The following is a 13,186-nucleotide window of genomic DNA, read 5'->3' as shown; positions in this document are numbered from 1 at the left end:
TTTCTGTATGATCATGCAACAAACTGTGCATAGGAATGTAAAGATTGACTAGAGTCCAAAGGCATAAAGTATTTAGATTAATAACTTGCAGATTTAGATTAAATATGGTATGAAAGTGTGAATTATCTTGATTAAAGTTAATTTATTTTCTAATTAAAGTTTAAGTACTATTTGAAGGCTTGAACGGACAGCTTAAGACAACTCAATGCAGCCTGATTTCTCAGTAGGGTCACCACATTAGAAAAGTCATTCCTCCTTTGAATTGTTTCAAGTTAAGCAGTTGGAATTGAGGGAGCTCTACTCCGGTGAACTCTTTTACAAAAAAGCCTGATGTACAAGGGAGCTTTGAAAGATATCGTCCTTCAGAGGTGGTGAGGAACCTTTGGGTAATAAGAAGCAATCATAAACCACAGAACCTTGATTCATATTAATACTATATTAACAGTGCTAATCTCAACCAAAGAGCATTTAATGCTCTTGTGCGTATAAAGTAGGGAGTAATGACATGCAGTTGTCTACCAGTAATCCCCTACGCAGCGGGAAACCAAATGAAGATGGAACACATTAGTGTTATTCATTTTTAATATAAAACAGTGCAAGGTTCCTTGGTGATGTAGGTAGTGTGTTGTGCGCAAGAGAAGTTGGTGACTGGTAGTGATATTAACAATACCTTCCCCTACCAAGCCGTCCCTGTTTAACTTGCTCAAATGCGGGTCAGTACATCAATGTAAAAAGACAGAAGTGACCGTTTTGGTCTGCCCAGATAGAGCATCCACAAGAAACAGAGATGAAGAAATCATATTTGGAACACTGATGACTTGTGTTAGAAAACGGTAGTTCAGCATACAATACAAAGTCACAGCACACTGAATGGGCTCAGATGTTCCAGTTTAGAATACCAATCTCCTTGCGACCTTTGATGCTTGGGATAGATGTGAAAGATGACATGTGTGAAACTGCACATTCACCAGTGTCACGGATGCTTTCCGATCCTATTCTTAGAGGACTGCCACAGAGCCCTTTCTCACACTCACTCTATGCAGGCTCCAAGCTCAAACCATTCTCCTTCTCCGAAACTGCCCTCCTGTGAAACATGCTCCTTTGCTTGTAGGATGCAAGCAGACTCCTGCTTTAGTTTTTAAATTAAACAGTCCTGCACAGTTATTAGCTCATATTGCCAAAAATCATAACTGTCACAGATACCAAGAACCAGTTTAGGGTATTTTGATTTAACAAAAAATTATTATTGCTGTGTTGGATGTTTTATTGAACCAACACTTGTGAGAACTTTCTCCATATTTCCCCTGTGAGACTTGGCTTTTGTGCACAAACACACAACATTGCAGTCATTCACCCTCCCTCACACCTCCACAGCAGTGATTCAGACAGCAGAGAGGTGGGAAAGACTCAGAATTAATTGCTCTTGTATAATGTCTTTTATCAATAATGTGCATCGCTGTTTTCTCCTCCTCCCTACTGCAGTAAGAGGTTAGATTTTGTAGATCTTGAGTGTCATGTCCCATTTTTCAACAGTAACAGGCACATAGCCCCATCCCAAGTCAAGGCAGTCACACCCACCTGCCAAAATAAAGGCGTGCCTTGCAATCAGGGTTTCTGAAACGCAACTGGAACGAAAAGTCACTCTCACACTCCCTCTGCCTTCAAGAGGCCTTTAATCACAGCATCTCAGCAACAGGAAAAAGCTATTACAGAGCAGAGAGCCTGGCGGAAAATTCCACTTGATACCGATCCACCAGACTTGAGACTGCTTCTAAATTAATTGACATTTCCTCATCCACTACTCTCACTTGGTCAGTCTGCTTCCCTGCACTCTGGTGGTGGAAATCCTATGAGATGCTACTTTGCTGGTTTCCAAACATAAAGAAAATCTACTGAAAAACCACACAACTAAATCTGATAAATGTGGCAAAACACCCGATCCAGTAGACAAGAAACAGCCTTCCAGAGATTTTGCCCTTTTTAAGAATGACTTGTGTCCCACAAACGCCAATGCAGAGCCAGTGACAGAAATAAACAGAAAGAATACAACCAGCTATCAAAAGCAGGTTGCGATTCTATTCTAAGTTGCAGACAAAAAGCTTAGTCTTTAAAAGTCATTAATAGGCATCCAAAAAATGAATTAAAATCATATCCACATTTGGGTACATGATTTCATCACGTATTTGAGCCAGTTTAAAGCATTAACTTCCCATTTCTCTAAAGTTTCAACTTCTGGTTTTAACCATCAGTTAAAGAAAAAAGCAGTTGCTTTTTACCATAATTTCTATTAAACATAAAAAAAACCAACCCAGCAGCAAGCACCTGAAAGGAAGTTTCAGCAACATTATACTGTTTGCGCTTCCATAGGCCAAGTCTGGTAAAAGTGTTTTCCTGCCCTGCCCTTTACAAGAAGGAGAAAAAAAAAAAAAAGGATCTAAATATGAATAGCCATTGTGAAAAATCTATTTCACTTAACGTTTACACCCTAGTTTAGACAAGAACAACTTGCCCAGGAAGACACACCCTCACATGAAACTATTATGCAAGTGATGGGCATTACCCAGAGCTACAGCCACCTGCAAAGCGGAGACCGCAGCTCTACCTCCCCTTGGACAGGAGGGTATTTTACACCTGCAGCAGCAATACACTTCCTGCAAGACAAGCAGTAAGATGCCTGCTCCAAGGGTCATACTTACTCTGACAGTTTTGTAATGATAAGTTGTAACAACAGGATCTAGAAGACCACAGCCAAATTTGTGCAGTATATTGCAACTACGGGGAGGGTTTCTTTACATTTGCAATACTCAGAGAAGCACTTTTTTCTCTCGAGATCTTCACAGCATCGGTACCACTCAGCTCCTGAGGCAATGGATTTCACAGCTTAACTATGCATTAGAAAATACTTTTAAACAATGCAATTTTCCAAGGTCAACAGGAGCGAGGCTTAGCTCCCACCCTAAGGGGATGGGGTGGCTCAGAAAACCCATCCAAGGAGGTTTAATTGGAGCAGGTTTCACATTACTGGGAAAGGTAAAAGGACTGATCATTTTTCACGTTATTGTTCATAAGCAGACACTGAACATGGGTCAAAAAGAATAGTGCTCTGCTCTCCTTTATCACAAACTCGCTGCTACAGGTTATGCATGTATGCAAGTGCTATTTTGTTCGAAGAAAAACTCTTTAAAAAGCAGACGACAGAGCAGCGCCCTTCGGAACTGAGGCCTTTGAAAGCACAGGAAGCTTCTAAGCATCAAGGAACCATCAAGCGCCGTCACCCTCCCAAGTGTCAAATTTTGACTGTAAATTGATTGGAAAGGGAAGAGTAGAAGAAAATGAAAGGCTTTTACTCTTCACAAAGACAATGGAGACGTTGTACTGTAGCGTGGCTGCAGCAAGGGCCTCTAGCGTGGCGAGGCAGCTGAGCCAGAAAACGCAGCCCGCTCCCCTCCCTACCTTCGAGCACTGACATCTTTGGTGTTAACAACTCCGTTGCTGTGGAAACCAGACTGCTTTTGACAAAGCCACATTGACTAAAAGCAACATGTGGGAAAATGGAATAAGGCCCTGAGAGAAATTAATCCTTTACAAGGAAAATAAATAAATACAATTTCCGTTAAAAATGAAGCCAGTAAAGGATAGTATTTCTCATCGTTAGAGCTACAGGCGAGGAGAACACTGGCAGCGATGGCAGTTCCAAACGCCAGGCCTTGCGGCACTACAAACGGGATTTTAAGAACTCTTCATCCCTGAAATATATGGTGGATTTGATGCGAAGGAGTACCCAGGAGATCCACGCAGAACGCAGGTGTGCGAGGCGACTGCTCCCTATCCAGTTTTTAACTGCTCTCCTTTGAAAACAAAAACAAAGACCAAATCCACCTCACAGTATAATAGAAACCAACTGCAGTTACAAATCACTACTCAAATGCTTTCATAAGGCTTACAGCTGATTCACACCTAGGCAAACTCCTCGCCCCAGCTAAAATTTCACCACACCAGAAAGTTCAGTGGATGAAGAGCATGAGTCACTCCACACCCTGCCATTACCAAACGGTTTATGTATTTTAGAAGTGCCGTCCAAAAAACGAAACAAACAAACAAAAAGAGTTTTTCTGAGTCCCTTACAATGGGCTTAATAAATCTGTCCTCAGCTCTAGCTGACTCAGATCCCAGGAGCTGCCTTAGGGCCTGTTACCTGGAGCGCCAGCATACTTAAGAGTATTCAAGAAAAAAAAAAAAAAAATCCTGGGAAAAAGCCCATGGCGAGGAGCCAGAGCTTGAACTGGCAAGACTTGAGATCTGTGAACGGCGCAAGTTTAATGATTGGCTGCTTAGCCAGAACATCTGAAATTACACATAAAGATGGCATATTCAGGGTGGCTTGTTTGAGGGTTTCTAAGTAAGTTCAGCAAGCAAACTTTTCTGGAGGAAAGATTAATTTTACACAAATGTAGTATTTGCTTATTCTCTTAAAACTGACAATGAAAGCTTCAGTGCAAAACACCATCTATTACACAGATTCAGGAAGTAGGAGGCCACGGGTGATTTACATGCTGAGCAAGAATTCTCTCCCCCTTCGCTCCCGAGGTATTAAAATGCTGGAGTGTTATAGCTTAATCTCATTTACGGAGCTTTGAATCATCTTAAGTACTTAGGAAGTCTGTGCAAAATACCACAATCCACGCAGTTTATACACTCTAATCCAGACGGACTGCACCACCAGCTTTCACTGGCGATGATGGAAAGGAGTTCTCACAGTTTTACAATTAAGTAAACAGGTCATCCACTCCACCTCCAACACCGGCCACATCTCTGCCACTTTCCTTTTCATGAATGTCACCACGTCTTCTTGCAGTATAAGAGCCACAATGCAAAAAGTTCAAACAACTCCACTGTACTCAAAGAAAAGAGGATAGCTATGCAGACAGCTGTACCGTTGCTATTAGAATATTACACATGATCCTGAAGTCTGGCATTCTAAAGACATATTTAACGTGGAAAAATTCCATCACAAGGAAACATATGTACATCGTACGAGAAACGGGAACTTCTCAGGGTCAAGCACAGAGTAACTGCAAAACCACTTATGGATGCAAAATGCTGCATATGATTATGTAAATAAATCAATGATTGTATCTTCTTTTCTTTAGAAAAAAAATCACTGTATACAGTTAAGAGATTAACACAAAACAGTCTTTATATGCAAGTGATTAATCTATTAACTTTCTCAAATTTACATTGGCTCTTGCTCCCAATGACAGTGACATCTTCCTTCTCTATGCTTCCCATGAATTTACCACAGCATGAAGATAATCTCTTTTTTCTCCTGAGACTTAACTGGCAGCAAGCTATCATGAGAAGTCATTTATTCTCAGACCACGCTGCTCTAACACAGGGTGCTACCACAGACAGAGAAAAATAAACTATGGAAAAAAAGATGCATGTGAGCTGTGACATTCAGGTGTGGCCTTGATTCTTCCCAAATTATAAAAGATGTTATCAGGTTTTTCCAGTTTGGCCATCTCTCTAGATGGTATTACAAGTAAATGAGCCTGAAGCCCACCTGTCTTGTAAATGAACTTTAAAATTCTTGCTTATCGTTCCCTTGCACTAAAGCTGATTTGCAAAATCCAGTTACCTGTAATGAGACTCCCAGCTAGCATGAACCAGTGAGGTTTTACTTTAGTTAAATGGAATAGGAGGATTTAGACTCTGAAGGGAGGAGGGAGAGACAAAAAGAAGGGTCTTCTAGTTCAAAGAGGGTGTCAAGTGATAAGTCATGTCTGACAAATATGCACACGTGCTCTCCCTTTAAACACCTTCCTCGCAGGTGAAATAAGACATGTAGCTATAATACTTTCTCAGATCTTTGAACTGGGGTGAAGACAGGGGAACGCAGCTTGATCTTCCCAAGCTTCGCTGCTACACAAGTCAGGGTAAAACTTGGGCCAGCTTGCTAGGAGACTGGAAGAGAACACAGAAGGTGCAAAGTTGCATCAACATAGTTTTGTTTTTTCAAAATGACTTAATGGTTTATAGTATTTGCCTTTCTGTTTGCACTTTATAGGCTTACTGAACTGCCATTGAACCTAGTAAGAATTTACTACACATGGTTTTATTATTTCAGACCAAGCCCTTTTTTTTTTTTTAATTATTTGCTGTATTTCAACTAATGAGAAGACCAGTCAAGAATGTCAGATCTTCAAAGTAAATTCATAAAGTCCACATTTTTAAAATTAACTAGTCCAACTCACACTCTGGAAGGTGCCATTCTGGCCCAAATACGTACCAAGTGCTGAAAGACTCAGGTCCTGAATGACTCACTGGTTTAAAAACAATTCTTGTAGCAGTAGAAACGACCCACTTTTTAATCGACTGAATGTTATTTTAGGTATTTGATGCATATTTACGTAATACTTACCAAGATTGGCACTGAAGGATAAAACTCAAGGACCAGTCTCATGCTATCCATATTTTAGGTACTCCTCCATACACTGGGGGCTGCCATTTAACTAGAACTTTTCTGAACTCATATTCATTCTATGCTGTATCTGGCTTTGATCTACAACACATAGTTCCTGGAGTTTATTACTCATACTCAGCTGTGTTACTGACACTCAATTTACTGTAGCATGAGATAAACCAGTATAAATAGGCTGCAGGAAACACGGGAGGTAAGAGGGAACTACAGAATACTTCACTAGAAAGTGCTATTTTCCTCCTGAAACATACATCACTCCAGAAAAGCAAGAGCTCCTTCATCCTGCAGAAAACCTAACCACTTGGTTCCCCTGAATTCCCACCACAGTACTACCTTAGTACAACATTATTCTTCCTTAGTCTACAAACGTTGAAATGTTTCATTCCTGATCTGGCAGAATTGTCTTCTCTTCTAAAAATGCAATCTATAGCATCCAAGAAGCTTATTCACATTTCCTATTCTACAATCAATCATCAACCTAAAATAACCTACATTTTCACTGTATGTATTACATTCTCCACTGCTGCATTCTCTTCCTTGATCATCATCTTATTTCAGGCAATAAACAGGGTATTTTACAAGTACCAGCTATTTAGATAACTTGCAAAACAAATACTTTGGACTGTACAGTCTCCCATTTGTGAGCAATCACAACCTGACTTCAGGGTATACTAACTGAAAACAGACTATTCAGCAATTAGCTTACATGATGTCTTATTACTTAACGTAATAAGAAACATTAAAATTGAGTGAGAGGCAGAAATGTAGCTCAAGACTAAATGAAATTAAGGTGATGCAGAATGACTATCTTTTTCCACAGCGACTCCACTTCAGAAAGCAGAACAACATTTTCTATATAGTCTCATGTGCGGATTTTTTTTTTTTTTTTTTGCAAAACTTCTTTCTCCATTACCTGCTTTCCTTCCTTCTGAGCACAAAGTTATGCTAATACTCTTCCGGATAACAGTAGAGCCTCCTACTCCAAGATTATCATTTATATCATTCACCAGAAGTTCCTTAAATCTAAAAGGCAAGGAGCCTGTTCATTTTTGTGTTTGCTTTTCACTTTATTTAACATTTGGGCTTCACCCATTTGTCTTCAAATCAGCAAGCCACGTACACGGTATTGTTGGCACTTAGCAGCACAGGATTTTTTCCATGAGGCAGGTCATGGTTTTACTTGCTATTTATTCCAGAGGATAAGACCTGCGAACTAGCAGGTCCATTCATATATACTGCACCTTAAGCTAGAAGTCTCAGACGACTGGAAGGCAGCAGCAGTATACGGTGCATATGCGTGGTGCTTAGAGGAGAAGTACTTTACAACTGCTATGCTGTTATTCTGGAGAGTTTTCGTATCAAAACTACCAATACACTCATAACCAATGTACTTTGTTTTCCTGAAGTTCAAAGGGCCTTTGTTTTGCTGCTATGCCTTCCTTTTCTTCTCCTGGAAAGGAGCAACATCCGTTTACTGAAGGTGAACAGTATGCCAACGACATGTAACACTGTTTTTACATCTGAAACATCCACCAAAATCCTGAAGCTGCAGATACAGAGAAGTCCCAATACCCCAGCAGAACGCTCTCTAGCTCGCTTTTCTTGATCCCAGCTCTGTCTGTGCCCTTTCTACCATCTTTCACAAAAATAAATTAGGCCATCAAATGCACTGAAATATTATTTTGACATCACTTAGCAGAAATTTGTGCCAAAAAGAAAGAAGAATTGGTGAGGGGAAAAGAAAGAAAGAACGAGGGACTGTACGTTGGGGTTTTTTTTAATGGGAGGCAAGTCCCAGGAGTTCACAATTATCCTCACAGGTAGTCAGCTATTTTGGTCTCCTCCTCTCCCTAAAACCAGGGAGGAGTGTGAAAACCAGCAGAGGACACTCAGGCTGATGACAGTGTTAAAGGAATGGAGGTTACATTTTAGCCCCCAAAGGTAAAGTGAACAGAAGGGGGCAGGCTGGCAAAGAAGAGACAAAAATAGAAGAGTGACTAGACTTCACTTGACTGCTATTTCTGGATCAACTATGGAAAGAGATCTGAGAAGGTTTTCTATTTGCAAGGGAGAGGGAGACCAAAACATAGTTGCCTTCTAGAAGGCCACAGTCCTGCACAGCAGTTTTGTTTGTGCTTCTACTTTTCTAAATCCCCACATTCTCACTGTTTGGAAACAGTGCTGTTCAGCCAAAATGTCATTATATGTCTAAGTGAGTAACCAGATTAGACTTTCTGGAGCAGGACAGCAATGCGTGTGGCATTTCAATCTAACAGAAACAAAGCTGACAGCACATTGTAAAAGCGTGTAGCAAATCACAATGCCAAGCAGAGTAAACTAAGCCACATAATACTTTCAGAAAATAACCAAAGCCCTGCAGTATCTCCGAGAGGACGGCTTGTGTTTTCCCACTCTAAAATGATTGGTGAAATTCTAACTAGTTCCAATTATGGACACAGACTAAAGAAGACAACAGGGACCTCCCAATTACAGTATGAAGGGCTTGACTGACACATGGCTCTGGGGATGAATGTTTCTGCCTGTTCGAGCCCTTTCCTCTTGAGTACCTCAGTTAAAATTCCTCCCATTGAGTAATTTCTATCCAGATCCTGGCTGTGCTGGCTTTGTTCCCATATAAAAGAAAACCTGCAGGCAGAAAGCAGTGCCATCTGCCAAGTCAGAAGCTGCTTTAATGGGCAAGTTTGGTGTGAAGGGGAACAGACTATTATGCTTTTTCTTTAGCAGCAGGAGTGATGTTTTACTTTTCCCAGGAGTAGGTTAGAGTGAGCACACTCACACCTGAAGTATTTGTCCACAAATATACATAGATCTCAATAGATACTGCACAAGCAACCTCCAGATAAAAGAATCCAGCATCAATCATCCCTTTTTTCCTGTTCAACTTGGAATTGAATCTTTACATTTCTCTTTACCTATCAGATCAGTTTTGGATTTTTTCCTGTGACAGCTTCATCAGCCTCCACTTTCTATTCCTGCAAGTGAATGATAACCTCACTATCACACCTAGGAAGTACGAGCAGTGGCAAGGCAGAAACAGCCCTATTGTCCCTACACAGAGAATTCTGCACTGAAGCTGTTCCTGAACATTATTTTTTTTTCTAAGTTACTTGTCCCTTTTCCATAACTGTTTGACTGGATGGTTCGCTATGAAGTCTCATATGGAGCAGGTCTGGGACTTGCATGGCCCAGTTCAGGTTTGATGAGAAACAACAGAAAAACTTCCTCTGAGTATTTTCATCCTTGCAAATATCTTCAGGGCTAGGAAAAGATCCTTCTATTCTTGCCAATTAACCGAGTGCAGTTTTTATCCTTCCTTGTTGGGTAATCTTCTCATTAGACCGTCTTTGGAGAGAATAGTGGATTCTCTCTGGGCTGCTGGCAGTTTTACTTAATTGCATATTTAACTTTTTATTCAGCACTTAAACTCATAACCATGAGAAATACATACACGCAAGCAGCAAACTATTGTCTGCCATTTAAACTCCCTAGAGAACTCATAAACATCTTAATATTTCTGTCCCTTTCAGAAGAAAACTGCATACAATCCACAGCTGGGGGAGGGAAGGGCGGGAGGAGGATGACAAACACATATATAACATAATTTCAGTGATATATTAACCATTACTGTCAGAACTCCAGTTTGGGAAGGGGGATGGTGCTTTGGTCCTTAATGTATTTTAAAAGTTCTGAAAAAATGAGCCAACTCAATCAGTGCTCAACAGAAACTGGTATTAGAGGATCTACTATAGGTTCCTGCTCCCCATCAGGCAGAGGACATTCTGTCAGAGCACAGCAAGTTTACCTCTCTTCTCCCCTTCCCCAACTCTGAGCACTGAATTAAAAAATATTCTACAGATGCTAGTATCCATAGGAATGTATTTCCTATTTGATTCCAGAGCTACAGAATTTGCTCTGGAACACACTCGTTGCCACTGGATTGTGCTCTGGAATGGTAACTTCTATTTTAAAATGCTTTCAGCCCTGATGACTGCAAAACCTTTGAAGTATGAATGGTATACAAGTGGCAACAGAACTGCTGAACTCTTCAGAAACAGCAGAACAGCTTCTGTATTAACTATTATCCTTCATCACAGTGTGCTAAGTATAGCAATTAATGTTGATAGCACTTCAGAAGAATCTGATTAATGGATCACCTCAGAGTTGTAAAAACAGGACACTCCCCTATGCAAGTGCAAAATCCCAGTACTTCCAGTCTGTTTGCCAAAGCCTTCAGTTTCCCCATGCTAAACTTCTGTGAGTCAGCTACGTGAAGCTAATACAAAAAAGAGTGTGATAAAGAAAATGAGAGTGTTGGAAACGTGAATTAATCAGCATGTTATTGTATTGTAAGCTTTTCTAGTTCTTCTATTAAAAATCTTTTTAATACACAAAGCCACCAGATATTTCCAGTCTGTTTTATCAAAGTGCAGAGGCTTTGCTGGGGATAGCAGTTCTAGCTTGGTAAGACCATTCCCAGACCTTGGCAGACCTTCCAGCTGACCACCAGCAGATCTGTCCTGCTGTCAGCAAACACGGAGTGCGAGGTTTGCGAGGTTTAAGGAAAGAAAGGGTACCTGAAAGCCTTCTAGACATCCCAACCAATCAGATTAACACCATTAAGGACTCAGTAACATTCTTAAGTAATTCTCATGACAATTACTTTAGCTGGTTTTCAGCCTTACCATACAGAACCACCCTCGTTCTCATTTGAGCTGCTTTTTTCTAACTATGTGGTTTAAAAGCATCAGGGAAATCTTCAAGTTTAAAAGCTGCAGAGCAAAAGGCAGGTAAGCTTTATGTTCTCTAATGAATGGTTATTGCTCTATTTATTTAAGTGGTACTTATCACCATAAATATCTACTAAACTTACTTGCCAATACTAGTGTAATCAGTGCTTTTCCAGGTAATACCCTTCTGTAATTGAATTGCAAAAATAAAGATGAGAATAAGTGAGTAAACAACTAGAAATGCCCATTAAGAAAAGTCTTCAAAGCGAGGAAAGTCTGAAGACGAATGAATATTTAAATACTTCCCAGTTTAGGCCTATTTCTTTGCACAAGATCCAAAATAGTTTCCTCCCCAAGTATTGCATAATATGTTCATTCAAAATCTAGCAAGCTTTCTCACAGAACACACCAAGACACTGTTCTCTCCCCCGCTTTTTTGTCTTTTAAATATGAACATGAGAATTTCACAGCTGATAACATTCTTCTGGAAACTCATGCAGAATATTCTGGAAAAGAGTCAAGTTTGGACTACGATGTTGCAAGTAATAGCAAACATCTCCACATATTCAAATTCTTCATGCAGCACTCTGTGAAATGTAGGCAACAGAACAAGTAGCTTTTACAGGGCTTTGGAAGCGAACTCTGACCTCCAAACCATAAATAAGGTAAAAAAGAAATAGCCTGCATACCTTCAAAGCACATTTCTGGCCTGTCTCCTTGTTGAAACACTCCAGTACTTTGCCATTGATTCCTAACCCTAGCACCCGTTTGGAGAGTTTGTAGTCATCTGTAACTGCGTGTTTTTTTATCTCTAGTTTGACATGGGCTGCTCCCCCAGGCAAGGATTTCACGCTGCTCTTGCCATCCACGTGACTCTCTGGCTGGGATTCCTGTTCACCTTCATTTTGTTCCATATCAGGGAAGAGTCTGAGATGGCAGAGATACCCAACAGATTCCCCGTGGGGTATCCTCAGCAGAATCCCTCCTCTTAGGCGATCAAACCCAGTGCTTCAAACAGTCCATTTGCTCGCCATTTAGTCCTGAGTAAAGATGTAAATAAGCGTTAGCAATTGATGTGAACTAACCCTCACACCTCAGGAAAGCACACTTTGTTTAGCATTACAGATCAGTCACCCCAGTTCCAATACACACAGCTGTCAGTCCGAAGTTATAAATTACTGCTTTTACCACAAGGGCCTGCGCTGAGTCGTGGACTAAAGTCGTACTCAGTTAAGCTCTGTACAACAGAGATGGCCTCTGCTTCGAGGAGTTTATAAACCTGCATCAACAGGTTTTGTGCTGATGGGACAGGCTGCCTCAACGCTTTGTGTAGGAATCTCCGCAATGGTCCCCTGCCTCGCCCCGATGCTCCAAGTGATGCGACAGAGCCACGAATACTTGGATTAAACCCCAGAGGGGCAATGCCTGGGCAGGCATGGGACCTGATGCTGGGCTGGCACTTACCAAATTGCCCCGGACCGCAGAGCGAGGGGCGGGTGTGGCGTTACTCACAGGACCATCGAACCACCCAAAAACTCGGGTACGCGGAAATGCAATGGCGTGGCTCCCAAAGCCAGGGAGCTGCCTGACCCCGCCGGGGACCGGAGGGCCTCTGAGGAGCACAGCCCCGCGGGAGGTGCCGCTGCCAGGGCCTCCTCCCGGCCCCGTCAACACGGCTGAGCCACGAGCAGGCGAAGCCCCTCACGCGGGTGGGGCTGCCGGGCCCGAGAGAGCGGCTCCCTCAGCCCCCCGGGCGGAGGGCGGGAAAGCCCCGAGGCGGGAAAACCCTGAGGTGAGCTGAGGTGAAGTGAGGCGAGGCGCGCCCCACGGCGCCCACAGCAAGGGCGGAAGGGAGGGGAGGGGGAGAGGAAGAAAGAGAACCACCGGGGCGGCAGCGGTGGGTTCCACCGCCGGGCCCGGCCCCACCGGAGGACGGTTACCTGCCTGTGGCGGCGCG

General features: G+C 42.0%; 1 protein-coding gene across 1 annotated transcript in view; it reads right to left on the bottom strand.

Annotated features, from left to right (window-relative positions):
* Window positions 1-12,143, bottom strand: part of MAPKAPK3 (mitogen-activated protein kinase-activated protein kinase 3) — a 48,109-nt gene extending 35,966 nt beyond the window's left edge. The window contains exon 1 of the mRNA XM_009891258.1: window positions 11,919-12,143. Within this exon, the coding sequence (XP_009889560.1) occupies window positions 11,919-12,143 (225 nt within the window). The remainder of the gene's footprint in view (window positions 1-11,918) is intronic.
* Between the last annotated feature and the right edge of the window lie 1,043 nt (window positions 12,144-13,186).

The sequence above is a fragment of the Charadrius vociferus genome, unplaced genomic scaffold, assembly GCF_000708025.1.
Source record: "Charadrius vociferus isolate BGI_N301 unplaced genomic scaffold, ASM70802v2 scaffold758, whole genome shotgun sequence".
Classification (NCBI taxonomy): domain Eukaryota; kingdom Metazoa; phylum Chordata; class Aves; order Charadriiformes; family Charadriidae; genus Charadrius; species Charadrius vociferus.
Note: the sequence above shows the minus strand (reverse complement) of the source record. Positions and strands in the feature narration are given on the sequence as shown.